The sequence below is a fragment of the Cyanistes caeruleus genome, chromosome 14, assembly GCF_971803275.1.
Source record: "Cyanistes caeruleus chromosome 14, bCyaCae1.hap1.1, whole genome shotgun sequence".
In the NCBI taxonomy this organism is placed as follows: domain Eukaryota; kingdom Metazoa; phylum Chordata; class Aves; order Passeriformes; family Paridae; genus Cyanistes; species Cyanistes caeruleus.
In genome coordinates this window covers 16,488,971-16,511,624 of record NC_141714.1, presented here as the reverse complement: position 1 = coordinate 16,511,624, position 22,654 = coordinate 16,488,971, and the positions used below count along the sequence as shown (strand labels likewise).

Below are 22,654 nucleotides of genomic sequence, written 5' to 3'. Positions count from 1 at the left end.
AGGGTTTGGATGTACATGGAATTTTGGTCACATTAAAATGCAGAAGCTTTGTTTGAGGCTCTTTTCATTACCTGGTACAGATCACCATGCATGTATTACTTACTGTTGTTATTTATGACTCCAACAATCCTCACCACATCTACAAAGCCTCCTGGAAGTTGTTCTATATTTCCATTACAATGGGATGACTTGGGGCCTGCTTTCTGCTGACCCTGGTAGAAATTTCTTTATTAAGCAGGGCAATGTGCTGTATGCAGGTAACATTCCTGAGCTGGCAAACCAACAGTGCTTCCACATTTTATACGACAGCACCTTTTCTCCCCCGAGGAGTATTAACTGCAGTTTCTGTAGGTTCCTACTGAAGCACAAAACACTTTCTTATGGTCTGTGTAAAACAGAGGCTGTTGTAATCATATTTTGCTGCTTTCCAAGAAATTCTCTTTTTAAAATTGTCTGTGAGAAACCACTAACAGCTCTTCCAAACTGGTGAAGCAAAAATGAGGTTTTATGATATGATTTCCTTTGCATTTAGTTCCTTTGTAACCAGTGGGATAGAATTTACCTGAAATGCTTTTTATAAGCACTCCTGTGCAAGGCAGAGTGTCTGTTTGGGTTTAATGCCTGGAGGAAAAGTGAAATTTTTTATATGTGATTAATGTCTCCAGATCAAAATTAAATTAAAATAAATAAAAATACCGGATTGTTGTAGGCACTCACCCTAAAATCCATACCTTTCCAAATGCCTGTTGAGCAGACTTGGTGAACACTTTTTAATTTCAGAGACAGAGCTTTCAGTGAGTGGCCAGTGTAGAACAGTGCAGAAGGTATTGTTCCATCACCTCAGAGGTATTTTGCCCTAATGTGGTACTACAGAAATTAGTTTTTACTCTGTGTGACTGACTGTACTATGCGGCCTTACAGCACAGTAAGCGTGTAGGGGAAACAAACTGACAAAATAAAGAATTCCAGGTTTATCACTAAGAAGAATATTCATTACACAAGATTCTACAATTATGTTATTGCTACATGACCTTGCAGAACAAAGTTATGTTGTCAGTTAGGGCTTGCCTGACGCTGCCAGAGGAATCCAACTCAAAATACGCTGGATTGAGAAACCGAGTTTGCATTCTTCTCTGCAGAGTGAGATTTTGAATAAGTAACAAACTCCATCCTTTCTAGGCAAGAGCTGTGTGGTATTCCACACATAATGATGAAGGCTGTGAATGACAGGACAAGGGGGAACGGCTTCCCTCTGACAGGGGATGGGAATATATGGGATATCGGGGAAAATTCTTCCCTTTGAGGCTGGCGAGGCCCTGGCACAGGTTGCTCAGAGCCGCTACGGCTTTTCCATCCCTGGAAGTGTCCAAGGCCAGGCTGGACGGGGCTTGGAGCAACCCGGGAGAGTGGAAAGTGTCCCTGCCCGTGGGACGGGATGGGCTTTAAGGTCCCTTTGAACCCGGAGCACCCTGGGACGCTCGGGTCGGTCGGTCCCTGCAGGCAGCAGGGATGCGGGTACAGAACTGCTCCTGTCCCTGGCAGCTCCGGGCAGAGCCTCCCTCGAGCCGCCAAGGGCGACCGCGGCTCCTGCAGGTGGGAAAGGCTCCGTGGCCAAGTTCCCTAACCTCCCGTGAAAAGAACATTTAAGTTCATTTGAGCAGCAGATAACTACGGGTTTACACTCCCGCTACATGCGTTGGAAAGGGAACAATAGCAAAGGGCTTTACAGAACGGCGTGAGGCATTGCTCGGCGATGTCTGGCTGTGAAGGGAGCGGGGCCCGGTGCCGGGCCGGGCCGGGCCGGGCCGGGCCCCGCCCGCAGCTGTGGCCCGCCCAAGGCGCGGCCCGCGCAGGTAAAGCCGGAGCGGCCTCGCCGCCGCTGCCTCAGTCCCGCCGCGATGTTCGGGGTGCAGCAGCAGCAGCAGCCGCCCGCGCTGCCCCCGCACCTCTCGCAGCAGCAGCAGCAGCAGCACCACTACTACCGGCGGCAGCAGCACTACAGCACCCTGCCTGTCCGCCGGGCCTGCCCCGAGCCGCCGCCCTGCCCCGAGCCCCCGCCGTGCCCGGAGCCGCCGCGGCCGCTGCCCTGCCTGGACCCCGCTCCGCACCAGCAGCAGGACGGCGCCGTGGCCTACGACCGGGTGCGAACCTACGGGCCGGGCTGCCGCCGGGTCAGCACCTCCTGCTCCTCCCGGGCCGCCTCGCCGCTGGACTGTGGGCACGGCTGCGACCCGCCACAGGTACGGCGGACACGGACCGGGACCCGGCCCAGCCCGGCCCCTCGGGGCTGCTCCCGGACCGGGACCCTGCCTCAGCCCGGCCCCTCGGGGCTGCTCCCGGACCGGGACCCTGCCTCAGCCCGGCCCCTCGGGGCTGCTCCCGGACCGGGACCCTGCCTCAGCCCGGCCCCTCGGGAGCTGCTCCCCTGTCGGCTCCGCTCCTGCCCGGGATGAGGGGCCATGGAAGCCCCGGGAGCTGCGGGCTTGCCCGGCGGTGTGCAGGGTCGGAGGGTCGGGCCGGGCTCCCCCGGGGGTGGGACGGGTCCGGCCGCGGCCCCTCGGCTCTCCCCGCTCATTTCCCCCGGGGAGAAGCGGCTGTGGGCGCTCCCCGCCGTCCCCAGGCTCAGCGGGCCGGCCCCGGCAGGGATGCGGTCACTGGCAGCGGTGTCACCGTGTCCGCACAGCCTTTCCCACCCTTTGAACGCAGATCGCCGTTCTTGGCAGTTCTGCCCCAGCCCAGCAGCGGTCCCTGCTCCCTTCCCACGCCGGGATGTCACCCGCGGCTCTGCTGACTCGGGGCTGCTCATGTAAATAGAACACGAAACATGTGCGCTTGTTAGTTCTCTTTGAATCGCTGGTGCTTAGTAAGGTCCGCGACTGAGGTGTTGGAGCCGGGCTTGCAGAGCCCTCACAATGCAGTTCAGCAGGTTTGTTGTGTGTGTATCCAAGGCATGGCTTGAAAGTATTGGTGGAATTTATTGTCATTTTAACACGTGCAACTGGTATGTTAAAACTAGAAACCAGTAGCTTAAGAACAGATTTGACTGCAAAAACAGAAAGGAGATGGGAATTTATTCTCAAACCATTTTTTCCTCATCCAGCAGAATATCATTAACATTGATAGGATTGCTCTGCTATACTCAAATGGCAACGTACATTTATTTCAAGATGAACTCTTACTGAATTTTCTTTCCTGTGTTACATTTACCTGTCAAAAAGAATCTGGATTAAGACCAATACAAGATCTGAATTCCTTTCAGAGCAATATTTGCATAGTTTGAGGGCTGCCTTCCTCTTCAGGATGGTTTATGTAAATCCTGGGAAGTGAGTGAGCAGCTGCACTAATACAAGGACAAGAGGAAACAGCCTCAAGTTCTGCTAGCAGAGGTTTAGGTTGGATATTAGGAAAAATTTCTTCATGGAATGGATGGTTAAACATTGGAACACAGGGAATTGGTGGACTCACCATCCCTGGAAGTGTTCAGAACTGTGTGGATGTGGCACTTGAGGACATGGTCGAGTGGTGGCCTTGGCAGTGCCAATGGTTGGACTTGATGATCTTGGTGAGTTTTTCCAGCCTGAACGAGTCTGTGATCACAATAGCTCTGCAGGAGTTGGTCATGGCAGAGCCATCCCCCCTGTATCCAAATTGTTAATCCTCTTTTGCAAGATGTAGGGCAGGACTGTAAACACAGGTCTCTCACCTCCCAGATAAGTGATCTGCTCAGCTAGGCTGGATGATCGTCTGAATTGCAGTTAATTATTTAAATATTCATCGGCATAAACACTGCAGTCCCCGGCTTCCTCTGCCTAGATAAATACGTGAACAAGGATTACAGACTCAAATGCTGTCGCTGCTCTATGGAGGATGTTTAATTTTCAACATCTGTTGCAGTCACTGAGTCCATTACATCCTGCTGATGAAAACTAATTTCTTGCTGAAGTGTTTTGCTGGATGAGACTTTAAAGACAAGAGGGTGTAGCTCAGTCAGGCTCTGTGTGGCTTGCAGTTTCAGTGGTGGAGAAGGAAGGCGCCTAATACAGATTATTAGGAAGTTATTAAAGCAGAAAACAGTAACAAACAGGGAAGTCAGCTGGGAGTTGCCAGGGAGAAGCCCTGGGAGGGGTGTAGGACATTCCCCAAGAGTGGATCAGTTGCCCTTTGAGCCGATTGTGTAGGGCCACATAAAGTGAATAATGGACCGATACCAAACTCACACCTGTGTTGTTGTAACAGGAGAATTTGGGGTTAGTGGCAGCCCAGAGCTGCAGTTTCAGCTCTGTACTGCTGGTAAAGCAAAGGGCTGTCTTTGAGCTATATTTAATTTGCTTCTGCAGAGCTTGTGTGGATTAACAACAACATCCCTGTTGATACAGTGCTAGTCTTCAGTCATGTGGCTGGGGTGTGCTCTCGTGTTTATGTTTGCTTTTAATAAGCTGGAGAGAGGGAGAATTTGAAATTGGTGTGTGCACAGAGCACATGTGCTGGTCCTTTTTGTGGTTCAGGATTCAGGATTTTTTTACTTGGTGTAACTTTTGTCCTTGGAGTAATTCACAGCCAGTTTTTCTCTGCTTGATCTATATGAGAAGTGGTTGAAATAAATTCCCTTCCAGTGTGGCTTATGTGCATGAATCCTTTCTCCATGGTCATGGAAAGATAATTTCTGAAGTGGCACATATCAAATGTTTGCAGAGGGCAAAACCCTGACAGGCTTTGTAGAGGTTCTGTGTCCATGTGAGAAATTTTGGGTGTTTGTGTGGCTGGGCTCAGTTCTGTGACGTGCAAAGGGCTCCTATGAAATGGTGTAATATTAACCAGCTTTAGGGTTGGTCTGTGTTGTAACAGCCTGAAACACAGCCTGCCATTTCCCCATTTCACCTGCCAACTGGAACTCATAAATTATGAGCAGATGACTGGATTGCTTGTAATTAGCAAGACAATGTGTTGTGGATAAAGGCCTTTGACATAGATTAAATTCTCACTTTCATCTCTGGGTTGGCTGAAGCCAAGGGTAAGGAGTTGAAATAAAAAAAAAAAAAGGACTGGACTGATTGCTTCTGCATAAAATTGGCACATGGTAAGGATAAATCTATCAAATGCTTATTCCTTATTTAAAAATCTTAAAGAATAGCAAAAACATTCATGTAAGTTTTAGTGCTACCTTTTAAAATTCTTCTTATAAGCCCCATTTAGGGGGTTGGAACGGGAAGAACCTTTGAAGTCTCTTCCAACCCAAACCATTCTGTGATTCTGTAAAACAAACCTAGACTGACTGATCAGGCTGTCACAAATTCCAAACCCAGTCGTGCTGCTGAAACCCACAACAGCCCTTTGGAATCCCACCTTCCCCTTCCTTCTCCCAGACAGAAAATGCTGCATTTCCAAACACTTCCAACTGCTTGGAGAGAGTAACCTGAGCTGTGCCCCTTGGGAATGCTGGAAAATGGAAGCAGCCTGAGATCCCTTTCCATGGCAGCGTCCCCACTGCTGGGGGACAGCTCCAGAGGCTTTGGAGGTGGCACCTCCTTGTGCAGTGCCCCGAGCTGTGTGTGGGCAGTCCAGGCTGGCACAGACACAGCGTTCCTGCATCTTGGTCCCCTCCCAGCCCGTGCCAGTCCAGCCTGCTTGGCTGGAACAGGAGAAAGGGCAGGCAAATCCGTGTTTGTAAAGCAGTTCTTTGAAAATGAAAGAGTTTGGGTATCTGAAAAAGAAGCATAATTTTATCCAGGCAAAGCATTCGTAGGTTCTGTATAATATTGCATATACAATGAGACTGTTCTTGTGAATATTATAAAGGTTTCTTTCAACTTAAAATGCTCCAGACTCCTCCATTGTGGCTTTATTCCTCTGAGACACCCTGGATATGTTATCCTCTCTAGATTTTGAGTTAGTCCTGGCACATTTGTCCAAGTTTTCAGTGAGTTGCAAGGCTGGTGTTTAATGTCACACAATGGCCATGTGTTGTCCCTGTGCTGGAATGAAGCAGTCCCTGCTGTCCCACGGCTCTCTGGTGTCACAGCTCCGTGTGCTCCAGCACAGACATGGCTCGGGTTGTGCCTGCTCTGACACCAGTGGCCATTCCTTTGCTGAGTATTTCACTTTTTAGTTCCAGTTCTGCAGGTGTCAGTGGTGCAGGATTGGGCTGCGTGTTCCACCTCTCTGTGTGATGTCCCCAGAGTCCTGCTGGCACATCGGGTGGCAGCAGCACTGAGCAGCTCCCCAAGTTCCCACAAGAGTTTTAATTTTGGAATTTTTAATTACTCTGACTGCTACAAAAACAGTTTATTTTCTACTTTTGTTTCTTTTTCCTGGTGTTGTTATGATTCACTCTTGGGAGATTTGGAAAACTGCTCCAGGCTTCCTAAGGTTATGCAACAGTTGACAGGAAACCTGACCTACTTCAGAGCTGCTCCCACCTGGCTGAGAATGTGTCTGAGACTGAACTGCAGCAACATAAACTTCCCCCTGGCTTTGGGGAAGAAATGATTCATTATGAAAATGGGAGGTTTGTGCTGTGAGGGGGAATAAACAGTGTGCTTCAAACTGACAAATTGTCCAGCCCTTAGATTGGGCTCAGTGGGAGCTCTGCTTGTTTGGGGAGAGATGTGGATGTGAAGTGTTGAAGCAATGTGTGATTTGTTAGAACTGGTGGAGGACACTGCCTGCAATTACTTCTAGACAGTGCTGGGGCAAAACCTGAAGAAATCTATTTGAAACCAAAGCTGCTGCCAGGGACAGATTTTTGTAATTTAAAGAGGCTCATCTCATTTTTCATTCAGGAAAATGTGCAGATGCTCCATGTGGGCATCATTCCCACAGGTGGCAGTTGTAGAGCTGTGTGCACTGGATGTGACCCAGTGGGTTGTTGGGCACCTCCTCTTCACTTCTGAGTTTAAGCAAAATCCAGATTTCCATGCCTTGCTGAAACAAGAGTATGATGTGTCTCCATCCACACCAGCTTGAGTTTGATGTGTAACGTGAAAAAATAAAAATAAGAGATGGATTGGAACAGGGATGTGGGATCCAGGAAGCCTCATCCAGCTTTGATTTGTCACCTGTTCTGCTGCACTTAGAGAAAACATGGACTAATTCCTTCAGATCTGCAAAGAGGGGATTAAGAAAAACCCAGTTGTTAAAATGCAGTGATGGATTGGGTCTTGCTGTGCTGCACATGGACCAATTCCTTTGGGGTGTGAAGGCCTTGGGTTTAAAACATCCCCAGGTGATTGTGGCAAGTGGATCCCAAAGTATTTACAGTCAATGCCCATAATCAGATTCCTCTGCCAGAAAAGGTGTTAGAGGTTGAAATGCAGTAATCTCTGAACCTTTTTTCCTTCCTTGCAGGGCACCATTCGCAGGATCATCATTGAGAACCCGGATCAGGTAAGGAAACTGTGCTGGACTGTCCTCAGCTCCTTCCCCAGCTCCTCCGTGGGGGATGCTAAACACTCTGAGAGCACACAGCTCACACCTGAGGGTGAGAGATGGAATTATGAGGGATTGAAAACACTGCAGAACAGCCACTCAGGCTCCACCTCTCAGCAGCTAAATCTTTATTGACACTGATTAATTGCTGTTTCTACAGTATTTATTTCACATAGTCCCTATGCAAGCACAGCCACTTTGTTTCCAAAAGGACACACACTCACATGTTCACATCCTAAAGGACATCTCACTTACCTTTAAATTATCTGTTTTTAGTCAAAATTACACTAATCCTAAGTTTGCTGTTTGACAAGATTTATGGATGTTTTTATTCATGTGTTTTTCAGGAGCCATTATCCCCTTTTCTTAGAGGGGCCAGTTTCTCTCCTGGAAATAATGTCATCTATGAAAAAACAATAAGGAAATATGAACTATTAAATCCCCTCCAAGTAAGTTGAGTGTTTATATTATCTATTGCAAGAAGAAAATTGAGTTGGTAGCAGGAAATTGATGTTTCTGGGTTGGTTTGGTTTTGAGTTTTTTTCTTATTTTTGTTAGGAGTAGCTGCCAACCTGAGAACTGCCTTGTTGTGATCTAGGACACATTCTGAAAGTAAATGAAACAATATTTAAGGAGAGCAGAAGGTGGAATGTTTGCCATATTTTCCCCAAGAATTTATTATTATTTAACAATGGAAATTGCTGTTGTGTCTCTAATACTGTCAATCTATATCTGAATAGTGGCTGTAAATTGGTTTCTTCCAGTAGCTTCACAAAAGAACAATCAAGATACGTTTTTAGGAAAAAAAATTAAAAACACAATTTTTTTTTTTTAGTAACTCTTGAAAAAATGTATTTGGAAAACCTGTATGAAATTTCATCTCACAATTGGTGTTTTGTCAATAGCAAAAATATCACTCCACTTTATTGCTCTGAAACAGGAAAAGAAATTTGAAATTTAGCATATCTCAAAGTGATTTACTTGAGGTTTTTTTCTTTTTTTAAAAAAATGGAAGTTTTCATGTCTCTGGATTTTAGACAGCTGAATTCTGTGATATCCAGTCTCTGAAGTGGAAAAGGAAAAAAAAAATGTAATTATAAATAACAGCTTTTTTCTTTCTGCAGATGATGTGCAAAGAAAAGTATAAAAAATTGTGGAGTTTAGTCCTGGAAACCATACTTTTACTTCTGGTTTTTGTTACCTGGGCTGTTCATAGATTAAGGTCAAATCAGCAGCATAGTTTTGAAGGAAATTTTCATGTGTAATGGGACATCCGCCTTGGGAAAGGTTTTTCACCTGTGCTTCTCACTGGCACCTACTAAAATTGGAAGGAAAATTGGTGAATTACAACCCTGGAGTACGAAAATGAGGCAAACTCATATTCAGTTAGGTATAAATTCAGTTTTATTTGGATTATTAAAACATCTGAAGCCACCACCAGCACTGCCAGTCACAGACACATTTCATTTGCTGTTGAGGTTGATGTCCCACTCCCTGCAGTGTCCAGCACTAACAGATCCCTGATATTCCCTGCAGTGTTCAGCACTAACAGATCTCTCTGTGCCAGGATATTCCCCATTCCCTGCAGTGTCCAGCACTAACAGATCTCTCTGTACCAGGATATTCCCTGCAGTGTCCAGCACTAACAGATCTCTCTGTACCAGGATATTCCCTGCAGTGTCCAGCACTAACAGATCCCTCTGTGCCAGGATATTCCCTGCAGTGTCCAGCACTAACAGATCCCTCTGTGTGCCAGGATATTCCCTGCAGTGTCCAGCACTAACAGATCTCTCTGTGCCAGGATATTCCCTGCAGTGTCCAGCACTAACAGATCTCTCTGTGCCAGGATATTCCCTGCAGTGTCCAGCACTAACAGATCCCTCTCTGTGCCAGGATATTCCCTGCAGTGTCCAGCACTAACAGATCTCTCTGTGCCAGGATATTCCCTGCAGTGTCCAGCACTAACAGATCTCTCTGTGCCAGGATATTCCCCATTCCCTGCAGTGTCCAGCACTAACAGATCTCTCTGTACCAGGATATTCCCTGCAGTGTCCAGCACTAACAGATCTCTCTGTGCCAGGATATTCCCTGCAGTGTCCAGCACTAACAGATCTCTCTGTGCCAGGATATTCCCTGCAGTGTCCAGCACTAACAGATCTCTCTGTACCAGGATATTCCCCATTCCCTGCAGTGTCCAGCACTAACAGATCTCTCTGTGCCAGGATATTCCCTGCAGTGTCCAGCACTAACAGATCTCTCTGTACCAGGATATTCCCTGCAGTGTCCAGCACTAACAGATCCCTCTGTGCCAGGATATTCCCTGCAGTGTCCAGCAATAACAGGTCTCTCTGTGTGGCAGGAGCGGCAGTTCCAGCTGTGTCCCCCGGAGCAGTGCCCGCAGTGCCCGCCGTGCCCTCCGCCCGCCGTCACCCAGCAGTGCCAGCAGACACAGACGGGCTCTCCCTGCGAGCTGTGCCCGGGCCCGGGGAGCGACGAGTGCCGGGTCCAGCCCGTCAGGAGGAGCACGGTGCCCCCTGAGCTGGTGAGGGCTCCTCGCTGCGTTCTCGGAGCGGTTTGTTCTTGGGCAGAGACAGAACTCTGGGAATGGGAGGTTTTATGGCTCTGCAGGGGTTTGTGTTGGGCTCTCAGCACTGCAGCCTCGTCACTAAGCAGGGTCTGTGTGTCTGTCTGGGGCTGTCCAAGGACTCCTCGAGTGCTGTTGGGAAGGAAAGGCTGTTTGAGGAATTGTATTTCTCCTTGCCACAGACCTGTGCTCAGGTGTGCACTGAGATCGGCCCATGGTGTTTAACTCAGTCTCACTGGCTTGTTTGGTTTTGTTTTCTTTACCCATTAATTCAGCCTGTGCACAAAGGCTGAGGGATGCACAGCCTCTGCTTGGGGAGGAAACACACATTGCTTTGTAACCCTGGCAGGCATCAGCTCAGGCTTCCTTTCCTCCTACGCTGATCAGCCAGGGCTTCAAATATATTTCAATCTGATGCAAAAGCTGTTGACACAGATTCAGTGGAAGCACAAAAGGAGCTTCCTGGTGTACCTGTAGCCTGTTAGTGCAGCCGGGGGGGGAGTGCAGCAGGTCCCTCCTGTGCACCCAGTCGGTGTTTGGGTGACAAACACCCTGGGGACCTTGGTGTCAGACCTGTGCAGAACCTCCCAGAGCCTGACACTCCCATCAGCCAGCTCAGGACACTCAGCTTGGGCTGATGTTCCCATAGAGCTGAGGCCACTGCTGTGGAAGCAGGACTTTGCCTGTTTCTTGTTGTTCTAAAAGAAGGAAATCCTCTCTGCACAGTTTATTGAAAATCAGCAGACATGGAAGACTCACTACCAAGAAAAGTGTAAATTAATTGCAAATTGCTAAGAGCAGCCAGACCCAAATCCATCCTACCTGTAGCATTTTCATGTTCAGCTTTCATCCCAAAGCAGGGATCCTGTTCTGATGTCTTGCCTGTCTCCTGCCAGGTGAGCTGCCCCCAGGACAGCCCTGAGCAGCTGGACTGTCGCTTCTTTGGGGAGCTGCTGGCAGAGCTGCACCGCAAGAGCACTGACCTGTACAGCTGCTTGCTGCAGCACGTGGAGAAGATTGGGACAAGGTATTGCCATTGGATCTGTCATTCCTGTGTCTCAGACATCCAGCACCACACAGCTGACAGGGACAGTGTTGTTTGTGAATTGGTTGTTCTCTGTTTCTTCCTGACAGCTAGAATTGACTGGATGTTTTACACGTTCATCTGATTTGCAAGTAATTGAGGACATAGAAATGCTGTAAGCCAAGGAAATTTATTGAATTTGATGCTTAAGAATTGTCTCCCACAGGTGTTTGTACATTGAGCAAACAAGAACTTACAGCACATTCTGACATATATTTCATGACACAAATCTATTGCTGTGTCCTGGAGAGACAACCCAAATACCCAAATTCCCTCTGTCCTGTTGTGCTGTTGGGTCATGGATTAAAGGACAGCCACCACCAGGCATAAAGCTCAGTCTCTACATCCAAATGAACATTAAGCACATTTTCTGCAGAGCCCTGCAGACCATCTGTGGGAAGAAATGAGAGTCATAGCAGGCAGTGCCCTGCACAACCTTCCCCCCTTCCCTCCCAATCACCCTCATTCTTCACCCTCACTCCCCATCTTGTCTGGTGCTTTCCAAGGTCACTGAATAAGGAAAGTGGTCCTGTAGCAGGGGAAAAAGGGAATTTAACCATCACAGAAACCCTAACAGTGCCGAGTCAACACTTGGGGCGGGGCATTGCAGCAGAGTTGTGGGCAAACCATTACCCAGGCAATTAAGGGAGTAATTGGGTTAACTGCCAGTAATTGGGATAACTGCCCAAAGGACTGGGGATAGGCAGCCTGTGTTAGCCCTGCTGCTGTAGGATTCCAGTCTCCCCAGGAATTCCTCCACAGAGGGAAGGAAATGACTCTGCAGCTCATAAAGACTCTTCCTTGCTCTGTATTGTCCAGATAATCTTTTAGTGGTGAATATGGGCCTGAATCCTGAAAGTTCTCAAGGAGCTTTGAGTTAACAGATCCTTGGGTTTTGTGTTTTACAGGAACCACGACATCGAATTCACATGCCAGGTAAGGCTCAGGCTGTCCCCTGGCACCGGTGGGGGAGGGTTCAAGCGAATTATGCCAAAGCAGTTGAAATTAAGGATGCTGGTCTTTGCTTCCTGCTTGGTAAAAACATTCAGAGCCTGAAAGCTACTGCCAGGCAGGTATTTGCAAATATGATAATACTGAAAGGAAATGTCAAGAATTTGCATTATTCCAGTATGAGAGTCAAATCTTGGAAGTCTCTCCCGCTGTTCCAGTAATGGTTTCACTGGAAAATGACTTGCACAGGTACCTGTATTTTTACAATGTATTTTTTGCAAAGGTTCTTTCACTCCCTGGCCAGTGAAGCTGCTGCTGAGCAGCAGGTGCTGCAGCTTTGAAGGCATTCAGTGTGAATGGGGCAGAAATACCTGTCCTGGCTTCACCTGCAGGAAGCAAATGCCACTGAATCCTGGCAGCATCTCCCAGTGGTCATCTGGGGTTTATTGGCAGCTCATTCAGAAACACCAGATTTTGCCCTACCATAAATGGGCAATTTGTGGTAGGGAATTGTAGCATCAGCTGTTAGTCCCTGAGAGAGAATTGGTTTGAATACTGCTTTCAAATGTTAAATTTAAGGATTTGAATATATGCTTCATGTATCACTTTATCTCATTTTGTACATGCCCCACATATAAAAGACTTTGGAAGTTTTCTGGATAGACTTTGATCTATTTTTGTTCTTATTTGCCTGGTACTAAGGACGTTTTTCATAGCAGAGCTGTGTAATTAATGAAGAAACCACATTACTATCTACCAGGCAAAATTCTTAATCAAGATGTCTCCCCTTTCCTCCCTTCTTTGCTTAGACTGAAGATATTGAAGAATTAATTCCCAAAGGACTGTCTGAGGCAACAAAGCAGCAGATTCGTTATCTCCTGCAGGTATGGGAGCTTGGCAGCCTGTAGGAACTGGGAGCAGTAGGAGCTGCTCACACACAGGAGGGACTTGGTACATAAAGCTTTCACCTTGTATTCCTTCATGCTGGTGTTTCTAGAGTGAAGGGGGTGGAATGGTGCTGTGAAGTGTCACAGGGACCCACAGTCCACTTGTGTATTTTAAATGGAGCTTTACTGGGGCTTTCCTGCAGTTTCACTGGAAACTCTTGTGGCTTTTGACCACTGGCAGGAGAACAGAGACCTTTCATCTTTGTGTGTTGTGTATTAAGGCTTTACTTTAAAAGCCAAACACAAATAGGAGGAGCTAAAAACCCAGAAGCAGAGCCTGAATCCCACCTGCTCCCAGCCCAACCCCCTGGCTGGGCATGGAGCAGGGAGGGAGCTGAAGAACCAGCCCAGGAAGCCAAAACCCTTCACACCTGAACCACATCAGGAATGGTTCCTTTTGTTGCCCGATGCCAAAAGCACAGCTCAGCACTCAGAGCTGCCTGTGCCAGGCAGGTGTGTCAGAGCAGCATCCAGGGCAGCCTCAGCAGGAGGGTCCTGATCTGGGCTCTGCACCTTGGAATCACTTCCTGGTTAAAAAAACATCCATTGAAATGAAGTTGAGAAGGAGCAGCCTGGTCTGAGTTTCCAGCTGCCCTGCTCCAACCTCCCCCATCCCTTCCATCTTACTACTAATTATTCTGTGCTTCTCTTACAAGGAAGATGGACATCAACCCCCAAATATTCCATGGTCTCACGCTGGCACACTGTCCTGGGAGGCTGCTTCAGCTCCAGGTGGAAAAGCTGGAACAGGCATTTCCTGTTTCTGTGTCCAGCTGGTTTTACATCCTCACAGCTGTGATTATAAAATGCAGCCAAAATGGCTTTTGGGGAACCAGGTGTTGTCAGGATCCACCCAGAGTGCTCTCAGAGCCCTTGGCCACCAGGACAGAGTTGGCACAGCCCAGGATCCTGAGCTGGGAATGTCCAGAGGCTTCTCGAAGGACACAGAATTCCAGTGGAGAAGCACATGGCACCTCTGGGATTTAGCAGCCTCTAGCTCTAAGCAGTTGCTGAGTGGGGTTTTTTTATATTTTTATATATTTTTATATTTTTATACTATATTTTTATAGTCTAAATGTCACCATTTGACTCAGTTCCTTCTTTCAAACTACTCTATAGTGTATTACACAATAAAACCAACAAAACCATAAGGCAAAAGCGAAATTCCCGCTTTAATTACAAAACAGAAAGGTGAGTTACACTAGGAATGAAGTTTCAGTCACACCATGTCACTAGTGGGGATAAAAAATTGGGCAAGGGCCAATCCCCATATGGCTAGAGAACATGAGAGGTCATTCTTCCATGTTAAGGGAACACACAGGAGGGTTTCACTTTTGTCCAGACAAGAAAAAACTACAGTTTTTGCACAGAATATTCAGTCCTTCCAAGAGAGTCATAACTTGAGGAGTTGTTTTGTGTGTCCTTTCAAAGCCTGTTTTTCTTCTTTTAGGTATTATAAATGTATCATGAAATACAACAATTTATGTTTTCACCTGAATCAATACACAGCTATTAGAGGCATTAAAATTAGCATTCCAAAGGAGAAGAGTGTTGGGCTGTGGTCACTTCTTGTTTTCTCTTTCATCCAGGTGACTCCTTTCATCTTTGGGATCTTTTTCCTTTTAAAGGGAGGAGTTGGCTGTATGAGCTTTTTCAATTTAAATTTTTTAAAATGTTAATTAAATTCCTTCACTCATGAGCCCAAAGCTTTGCCAGATCTCAAACATGGCTCATTCCTCTGTGCCTTTTCAAGCAGAGCACTAATTTTCAAAAATCAGTGTAAGCACAAAACATAGAAAGCTCAAATAATAATTGTGCAATATTAACACATTTTTCCCTTTATTGGTGTACAAAGGCAATTCCTTACCCTGTTGTTCCTTTCACTTTTAACATCGTTGTCCTGCATTACAAGGCAGAAATTGAACACTGGCATTTGCAGAACAAAGTGCAGTGAAAATGTTTCCTGTAGAAACTGTGGGCACTTCAAAGGACATGCAATGGTTTTAGAAGTTACTGTCAGCTGTAAAGCAGTTTCTGTTCTACCTCTTGTCAGGCATATTGTAAACAAAGCTGCCTAATTAATCCCAATTATCTTTTTCATTTCTCCCCTCCCAGATGAGAGCGACATCAGACAAATCCCTGAGACTTGTGCTTTCCACGTTCAAGAATCTGCGTGAGGAGCTCTGCCATTTACAGGATGACCTGGGGGTGAGTCCTGTTCTTCACTGCCCATGGCTCATCCAGCTGCTGGCAGCTGGACTCAGGGCTGCCATTGCAGGCTGGAGCTGTGCTGGTGCCAGTGGATGCTCTGTCAGTGCTTCAGGGAGGCTGGATGGACACGGTGGCTTTGGCCGCTCCAGAGGTTCAGGGCTGGATGGACACAGTGGCTTTGGCAGCTCCAGAGGTTCAGGGCTGGATGGACACGGTGGCTTTGGCAGCTCCAGAGGTTCTCTGGCCTTCAGCCATCCCAGCCCTGTGGGTCTGCAGGCAGCAGACCATTCCTGTTGGGGAAGCAGCAATGTTTCCCACACCAGCTCAAGTGCTCAGCACTGCTGGGAATGTCACAGCATTGTCCTGGAACATGCAAAGTTGAGGGAGGAGCTGGAACTTGAGAACAGAACAAGGAATCTGTGCAATAGGCTTAGTTTTGGGGTGGTTTTTATTTGGTTGTTTGTTTTTGTTGGCTTCTATTTGAACAGACTGGAAGCAGTGTCCAGGACACCACCCAGCACAAAGCCACAGGCCCTAGAGTGTGTGCTGTGTACCTAAACCCCAAACTTTCATGAAAGTTGAGCATTCTCTCAGTTCTAAAACATCCCTTTATTAATGACTGTGTTGTACTTTATGGGAAGAGCTTGCTGAAAAATTGCAGCTTTTGACTGACAGTTTTTGACTTTTGTCCTGCAGAAGCTGGAAACTGACAATGTCTTGCTGAAGAAGGATTTGGCTTTTAAGGATTCTCAAGTCAAAGAATACGAAACAATGCTGGCTTCTCTGAGGGAGAACAATCGTCAGCAACAGGTGAATCGAGAAACATTTTCTGTGTCATTCCAGGCAGCCAAAATGGGGGCAGTTTGCTGACTTTTGGGTACTTTGAGAACTGCTGCCTGCTGCATGTGTGATTCTGTTCCTCCCCTGAGAAATTCCATGTGCTCATTCCCCCTGTGCTTTCCAGCAAGGGCTCAGGGACAGCACTGCCAGATGCCGCTCCCTGGAGGAACAGCTCCTGTCCCTGCGGCTCAGCGAGGGCGACAAGGACTGCCAGCTGAAGGAGCTGGAGTACAGCAAGAGGGCCCTGGAGCAGGAGATCCAGAGCCTCAAGCTGCAGGTGAGAGCTCACCTGGCTGGCTGCAGTAGCTGAGTCCCAGACTCAGGGATCAGTGTAGGAAAACTGATTTACACTCTCATTGTAAACTACAAATGGGTTCTTTGCTGCAGAGCTGCTCCAGCCCAACCCTGCAGACCACGACGGACGAGCTCTCCAGCCGCTACGTGGAGATGATCAACAACCTGAGGGAGGACAAGGACAGGGAGATCCGCAGCCTCAGGGTAAGGGGCTCTGCTGCCACTGGCTGTGTGCAGGGACAGCTGCTCCTGCAGTTACAGCAGCACACGTCCACCACAGGCACTTTTTGGGTGGCTTCTGATTGTGCAGTTACTTTACTCACAGACACTGGTGGTGGTTTAACTTTTATAGTAGAACATAAAACTGATGTAAAAAACCCCAACCATTCTTTACATGAAGAAAATAGGGATCAATCTGATTAGCAGGCTGTCTAAAAGGATACGTTGTATGCCTTGATAACATAAGGAATTAGTCAACAGATGCTCAATAGGAAACAAAAGTAAATCCCAGTCACAGCTGTATGTAGGAGATGCCTCTCATGGAAACCAGTGGTAAAAGTGTCTAACCCTGGAAGCCAATTCAACTGGTTCAGTGTTGGTTTAGCTTGAGAACTGTAAAATCATTAAATTAATACTGGGTAGAATTCAATCCAATTAGCACTTTCTGAATTTGGTGTGGCTCAACTTCCTGACCTGAAAATCCCCGGTTCTCACTGTTGATGGTGTTAATGAAATGCCACCCCCAGAGCCCTGGGTCGGTGCTGAGGGGCCCTGCCTAGAGCCCCCCACACCTGAGAGCTCCTGCCTTGTTCTGCAGTCCCAGCTGTGCCAGTTCCAGCAGGACATAACCAGGAGAGAGGGGAGCAACAGTGACTTGCAAATGAGGCTGCACGAACTGACATCGCTGCTGGAGGACAAAGAGGCTTTTATTAAACAACAGCAAGAGGTAAAATAATACAAATTATTTCTCTTCTAAGGGTTTTTGTGTTTCAGCCTCCATGTACTGTGTAGGTGGAACCTTACCAGGATCTTCATTGTCCTCTCCTGACTCAGGAATGGGGGTTAGGATTTGTTTTAACTGAATGCTGTTCCTCTGCCAGCCTTCTGGAAGGGCAGACTTTCAGACTGTTTTTTGAGAGAAAATTCTGCAAATATTTTGTTGTGACTCTTTTGAACTGATACTTCAGAAAACATTATTTCACACCAGTGTTTGCTTTTGGTTTTCTCAGGAGCTCTTCAGGCTGAAGCATGAGAAGTTATCCGGCAGCCAGTCCCCTGGGGTGACAGCCATCATCACTAAAAAGTAACGTGTTATTCACCTTAGAAACACATCCTTTGGGCTTTCCTTTGTTTAGGCTCTGTTAAGCAACCTGTTCAACTCTCTGCAGGTACAGGAATCAGTATCCTATTCTGGGGCTCCTGTCTGATGACTACAAGGTCACATCACCTGTCAATAAATCACAAACGATTGTAATTGAGAGGACTGGAGAGATCTGGAAACACGTAAGTTTACCTGGATGTGGACTGTTCCCTCTGCACTCCCTGAGTGTTCAATTTAACCTCAAAGCAAGTACTACCCAAACTGAGAGCTCAGAGATGCCCTCGTGGTAATTTAACTGCAAAAAGCAAAGTGACTGACTGCAGCCAGGGAACTGTCCTGGCTCTTACGAGCAGGCAGTAATTGGTGGGTGTGGTACAAATAAAACCTTTTGTTGTTTTCTCTGGCACGTAATTACCCTGAACAAAAGCAGCAGCATTGCTCTAACACCAGCCCCGGGGTGTTGCTGTACTGGGCAGGTAGGCAGGGACTGTGTCCTGCTGTGCTCTCAGGTGAGGAGGGATTTGGGAGGGCTGTGCTCCAGTGCATTAAGAGCATTAATGACTCCAAGCTATTATTTAAACATACAGAGCACCACATCCCTGAAACTCACCTTGAGCCAGGGCAGTGACGAACCCAGGAATGCAGAAGAGTGGTGACACTTGAAGGAGTGATTCAGAGTAAAAATAGACGACAGGGCTGCAGAAGCTATTTCTGTTCCAGGCAGGGCTCATGGTGCTGAGTCTGGCTACAAGGTAAAGGCTGGAGAAATGTGGCCAAGCAGGGGTGGTGGTGGCTACAGGCACAAGGTCACAGCAGCACCTGGGCACAACCACGGGGGGGCACAGCCAGGGGACAGTTCTGTGACAGATGCAGGTAACAAATCTGGCATGTTCCTCAAGGGCACCTTGCCTGCAGCAGGATTAAGAAAGCAAAAGGCTCAGGTAACTGGCAAAGAGCAGAGTTTTATTGCTGATCCCTAAACCTCACCTAGGTGCATTGCAACCTAGTGAAATGTCAAGCAATGAAACATCAATAGAGAAATGAAAAATTAAAGTGTTTGGTATAGAGGAAACCTCACTGGTCCCCTTGGACACTCTACAAGAGAAAACAAGTGGGTAATTAAATGAGATGTTTTATGGGAGGTAGTTCTGTTTCACAGGAACAGGTTTGTGCATTTCTTCTAACAAGCTGCTTGTTTCTTTTAGGAATGAGAGAAACCTCTGAGCCCTCAGAGCTGCTCCAAGGAGTTCACAACCACTAAAACTGCTTTACTTTCTGCTCTTCTGCATCCAAAAAAAGGTTCAGTCTGACAGTGAGGAAGGCTGGGAAAACATTAAGGACTCACTTTTCCCTCGGAAGAGTGGGATGCTATCCTTCTGTGGACTTCAGCTGTTCTTGACTAGCTCCTGTTCTTCAGCCAGTCCTGAGGCAATCTAGGAGACAAAAGGAAGACATCTGAGACCTTCTCTTGGTCTTTGTAGCCATGTTCTGTCTCCTCATGCTGAGAGTGGGAATGACCCCGATGTCAGTCCCATCCCTCCCACAGCTGCTTTGAGTCACAGGCTGCATGGGAACATCAGAAATACCTCACTGGGAACTGCTCCTTACCTTACACCTGCCTCTGTCTGGGAAGCTTGGACACAAAGGACAAAACTTACACCAAACCCAGCTTCTGACCTGGTAAATGCCAGCAGGACCCAGTTCAGTGAAGGGCTGGGCCAAGGCTCATTTTAGAGAATGTTTCTGACCTCAAAGGTGATGTATTTTCACCCCAAACCAGCTGTAAGTATTTATTTGCTGTGCTTCAAATTTTCAAGAACTTGGTATATTTTTATATAGAAGAACTTTATGTGAAAGTAACTCATGGACTAAATTTCCTTATCAGACCAACCTGCCATTTATAATTTCTGCTCCTTGCAGGACCACAGAAATTCTTTCAAACTGATTTGGTGTTCATGATTCAGTAGTTGTCTGAGCAACACAGCACAGAGACTCACAGGGAAAGTCTGCAATGCTGCAATCCAAAGGTGCTCTTTTGTGGTGGGGTTCTTGCTTTGCTTTCCTGCTGCAGCCATCTATTTCTGTTCCCAGATAATATAGACCCTAGGTAATGTTTAATGGGGAAAGAATGCTGGAGGCTACCTGTAACCATGAAATAAACCCAAGTCTAACTCTCTGGATCATTGTCTGTCTGTCCTGGAAATACCTTGTGTACAGCTGCAGGGGGGTAAGGTGGTGTCTTGTTCCTTTCCATGAATCTTTACCAGTGAAGGATTAGGGCTGGCTCCCTTTTCTGGCTGCTGCTGCCAGAATTTCCCCAGGTACTGCTGGATGTCCAGCTGGCCTTGTGCTCTTCAGGGCAGGTCAAGGAGCCATGAGTAAAACCTGCTCCTGCTGCTGCTCTGTGAGTATGTCCAGGCTGAGATAGGGCTGCAGTTTCACCAGCCTGGTCCCCCCTTCAGCCTGGCTTTACAGGAATAGGCTTTAGTTGATTAAATACCCTCATCTGAACAAGGAGTGCCTTGGCCCTCTGCATTCAGTAATTATTCTAAAACAGATTCTAAAGTAACCCCTCTTTCTGCAGAGCAGTGAGTAAAAGGTAAATCTATACTCAGAACTAATGTGCTCCTGTCATGGGACAGTGTCAGTGAAATAAATAATTTTAGTTACACTGGCATCAAATGACTTTTCACTTTTGGTAATAACCAAAAAAAGGACTAACAGAGGAAAAGCACCATGTTTGTTTAATGCCATCAGAGTTACCTGTGCAGGTGTCTGGATGCAGATGCTCCTTGTGCTCCCACCAGGGCTGGGTGTTTCCCACAGCTCAGACAAAGCTACAAAGAGCAGAAATGGGAGTTATTAATTGCCACAGTTCCTGATGGCTCATCTCAGCCATGCATTTCCCAACCAGCCCCTCAGTGACACCAAGTTGTATTTCCTCCATTCTCTGGCACAGCACAGGGCACGCAGGGAACTCCCTTAAGGATGGAGAGGGCTCAGACCAGAAGCTGCTGGGTGGGGTGAGACAACTGCATGGCAAAGGCCACCATCAGGAAAATGCTCTTTTCAAATCCAGCTGATCCATCCCAGTGGAAACACCATCCTGGGGCAGCCAGGGAAACTGCAACCTGCTTAGAAAAAGCCCAGGTTGCTGCTCAGGCCAGCCAGCTCTGTCCTGGGGGTAGCAAGGACAGCTCCTCAAAGAGTCTGAAGATCACCAGACCCTGTAAATGCTGCAGAGCTGAAGCTGCAGCTACATTTTGTACTAACAGAAAACAAAGCAATGAATGCTTGTCAAAAAGCTTAACTAGACTAGTAGGTAAAGCATATGACCACTTATTTATAGGCTGGTTTTGTTTTCAAACTGTCTGTAATGTAGTAGTTTTTTACTAGGAAGTACCTGTTACTGTGGGCTCAGCTATCCCCCTCATTGCTGTGGAACTGGAACTGATTTACCAAATGTGGTTTCTGCTGGAGTTTACAGAAACTCATTTTCTTGTTTACTCAGCTCCGTAAATTCTGGTTAGAAATGTTTTACTTTAGCTCAAGTCTTCTACATTATTTCCAGGAACAAATTAGAAAAAAGTCAGACACTATTTACTTTATATGATTACAACAATAGGCATTCTGGCCTGTCTTTATCTGCCAGAATGCAGTCTTGTTTTGCATTGAAAAGGAGGAAACTGTCTTCTTTGCTTTGACTGACCTTTCTGCAGTATTGAAGTTTCTCTGCCTCAGCTGTAAAATAAAAGCCAAGGAGAGCCCCGGCTGGGAACTCTCTGGCAGCCACACCCAGTACCTCACCTTTACCTCCAGAGTTCTGCTGCAGCTCTTCCGTGTTTACTCCCCAGTTTATTACCTTTAATTGTGGGCAGTTGAAACCTGAGGAGAGGAAAACACAGCTGATGATCAGGATATGAATCACTTCTAACTGCACCTGTCAGCCCAATAAAAAGCTGCACCAAACAGATCTGACATTTCAGAGTAAGCCCTGCACACCTTTGTGAGGTTCTGCTTGCTCAAGCACCCCTGACCTGTCACAGCTCTCAAATATGTACTGGGAAAAGGCACTGAGAAGGGTTTGGGAAATGTCCCTCAAACTGCTGAGGATTCAGGTGGGATTTTATCCTTGCATTTCAGAAGATTTAAAACACCACTTCCTAGTAAAATCTTATGTCAAGAACAGCAATCGACTTCCTGCTTTGATACAGAACAGTTACTTACCTGATGCTTTGGTCCATGTGTAGGGTGGAAAGTGGAGCCAGCACAGCCATGGGCAGTCAAGGACCATCTTCAGGCGATGAAGAAACTCCTTTGGTCCGTGTATTCAACATAACACTCAGGAACAAAGCACTGACATTGTCAGAAATCCACAGCTTTAAATCACTAAGATTTTTTCCTTTCTGATTGCTGGGCGTGGAAGGAAAAGCAGCAACAAAACCCAGATGAATTCACTCCTGTCTGCTTAATTTCTGCTCTTTGTGCAAAATCTACAAGTTCAGTGGCTCAAAGCCTGTTGAAAATCCTCGATGAAGGGTTCATTTAATAGCACATGTTCTTCTTCAGCTTTTTAATCTGCCACTGATGTTGTAATTCAAGTATTCTAAAAAGAGAGGGAATTTAGGATAGCAGCATTTTTAGAATTTCATTCTGCAAGCTCTATCTATTGCACAGATAAAAAGACAAAAACCTACCTGAATTTTCCCAAAATATGTGAGAAGTTTTTTGTTCTCTTAAAGGTAAAAAAAAATTCAAAGGAATGTTAGTATCACATTTGATAATTATTTTAGAAATAAGCAAAACAAACACAAATACATTACCTGTAAGTCTAAAGGGTTAAATCAAACCCAATGTTCTCTCAACAGTCTGATAAATAGCCCTGCAGCAACCTGTTTACTTGAAAAGTGATTACATATTAATTAGTGAATAATGCAATTAAAATTATCAGGCAAATTTACAGAGAATGGGACTTTCCTAAACACCATAAATGAAAA

At 46.7% G+C, this 22,654-nt stretch overlaps 1 protein-coding gene and 1 long non-coding RNA gene across 5 annotated transcripts; one reads left to right on the top strand and one right to left on the bottom strand.

The window, feature by feature from the left end:
- The first annotated feature begins 1,798 nt into the window (after nt 1–1,798).
- On the top strand, nt 1,799–19,837 carry POF1B (POF1B actin binding protein). Of its 2 annotated transcripts, XR_015276484.1 has the most exons (16): nt 1,804–2,240; nt 7,345–7,383; nt 7,773–7,874; nt 9,785–9,967; nt 10,906–11,036; nt 12,002–12,029; nt 12,854–12,928; nt 15,107–15,199; nt 15,899–16,012; nt 16,167–16,319; nt 16,430–16,540; nt 17,154–17,282; nt 17,566–17,639; nt 17,725–17,839; nt 18,245–18,409; nt 18,863–19,837. XR_015276484.1 is itself a non-coding variant. In XM_086850858.1 (15 exons), exons 1-15 carry the CDS (start codon nt 1,899–1,901, stop codon nt 18,866–18,868), a joined length of 1,695 nt encoding a protein of 564 aa, XP_086706984.1. In that variant the 5' UTR covers nt 1,799–1,898; the 3' UTR covers nt 18,869–19,837. The 2 variants fall into 2 exon arrangements, 1 of the variants encoding a protein (XP_086706984.1); XM_086850858.1 differs by lacking the exon at nt 18,245–18,409 and having other exon boundaries at nt 1,799–2,240.
- LOC147650596 (uncharacterized) lies at nt 15,412–22,557 on the bottom strand. Of its 3 annotated transcripts, none has more exons than XR_015276486.1 (7): nt 22,481–22,557; nt 22,355–22,392; nt 21,885–22,263; nt 21,465–21,542; nt 20,421–20,494; nt 19,003–19,090; nt 17,242–17,783 (listed from the first exon to the last, which is right to left on the bottom strand). It is a non-coding gene; the product is annotated as an uncharacterized LOC147650596 (long non-coding RNA). The 3 variants fall into 3 exon arrangements; XR_015276485.1 differs by lacking the exon at nt 22,481–22,557 and adding an exon at nt 18,268–18,566 and having other exon boundaries at nt 22,355–22,432; XR_015276487.1 differs by lacking the exons at nt 17,242–17,783; nt 22,481–22,557 and adding an exon at nt 15,412–15,492 and having other exon boundaries at nt 22,355–22,432.
- Between the last annotated feature and the right edge of the window lie 97 nt (nt 22,558–22,654).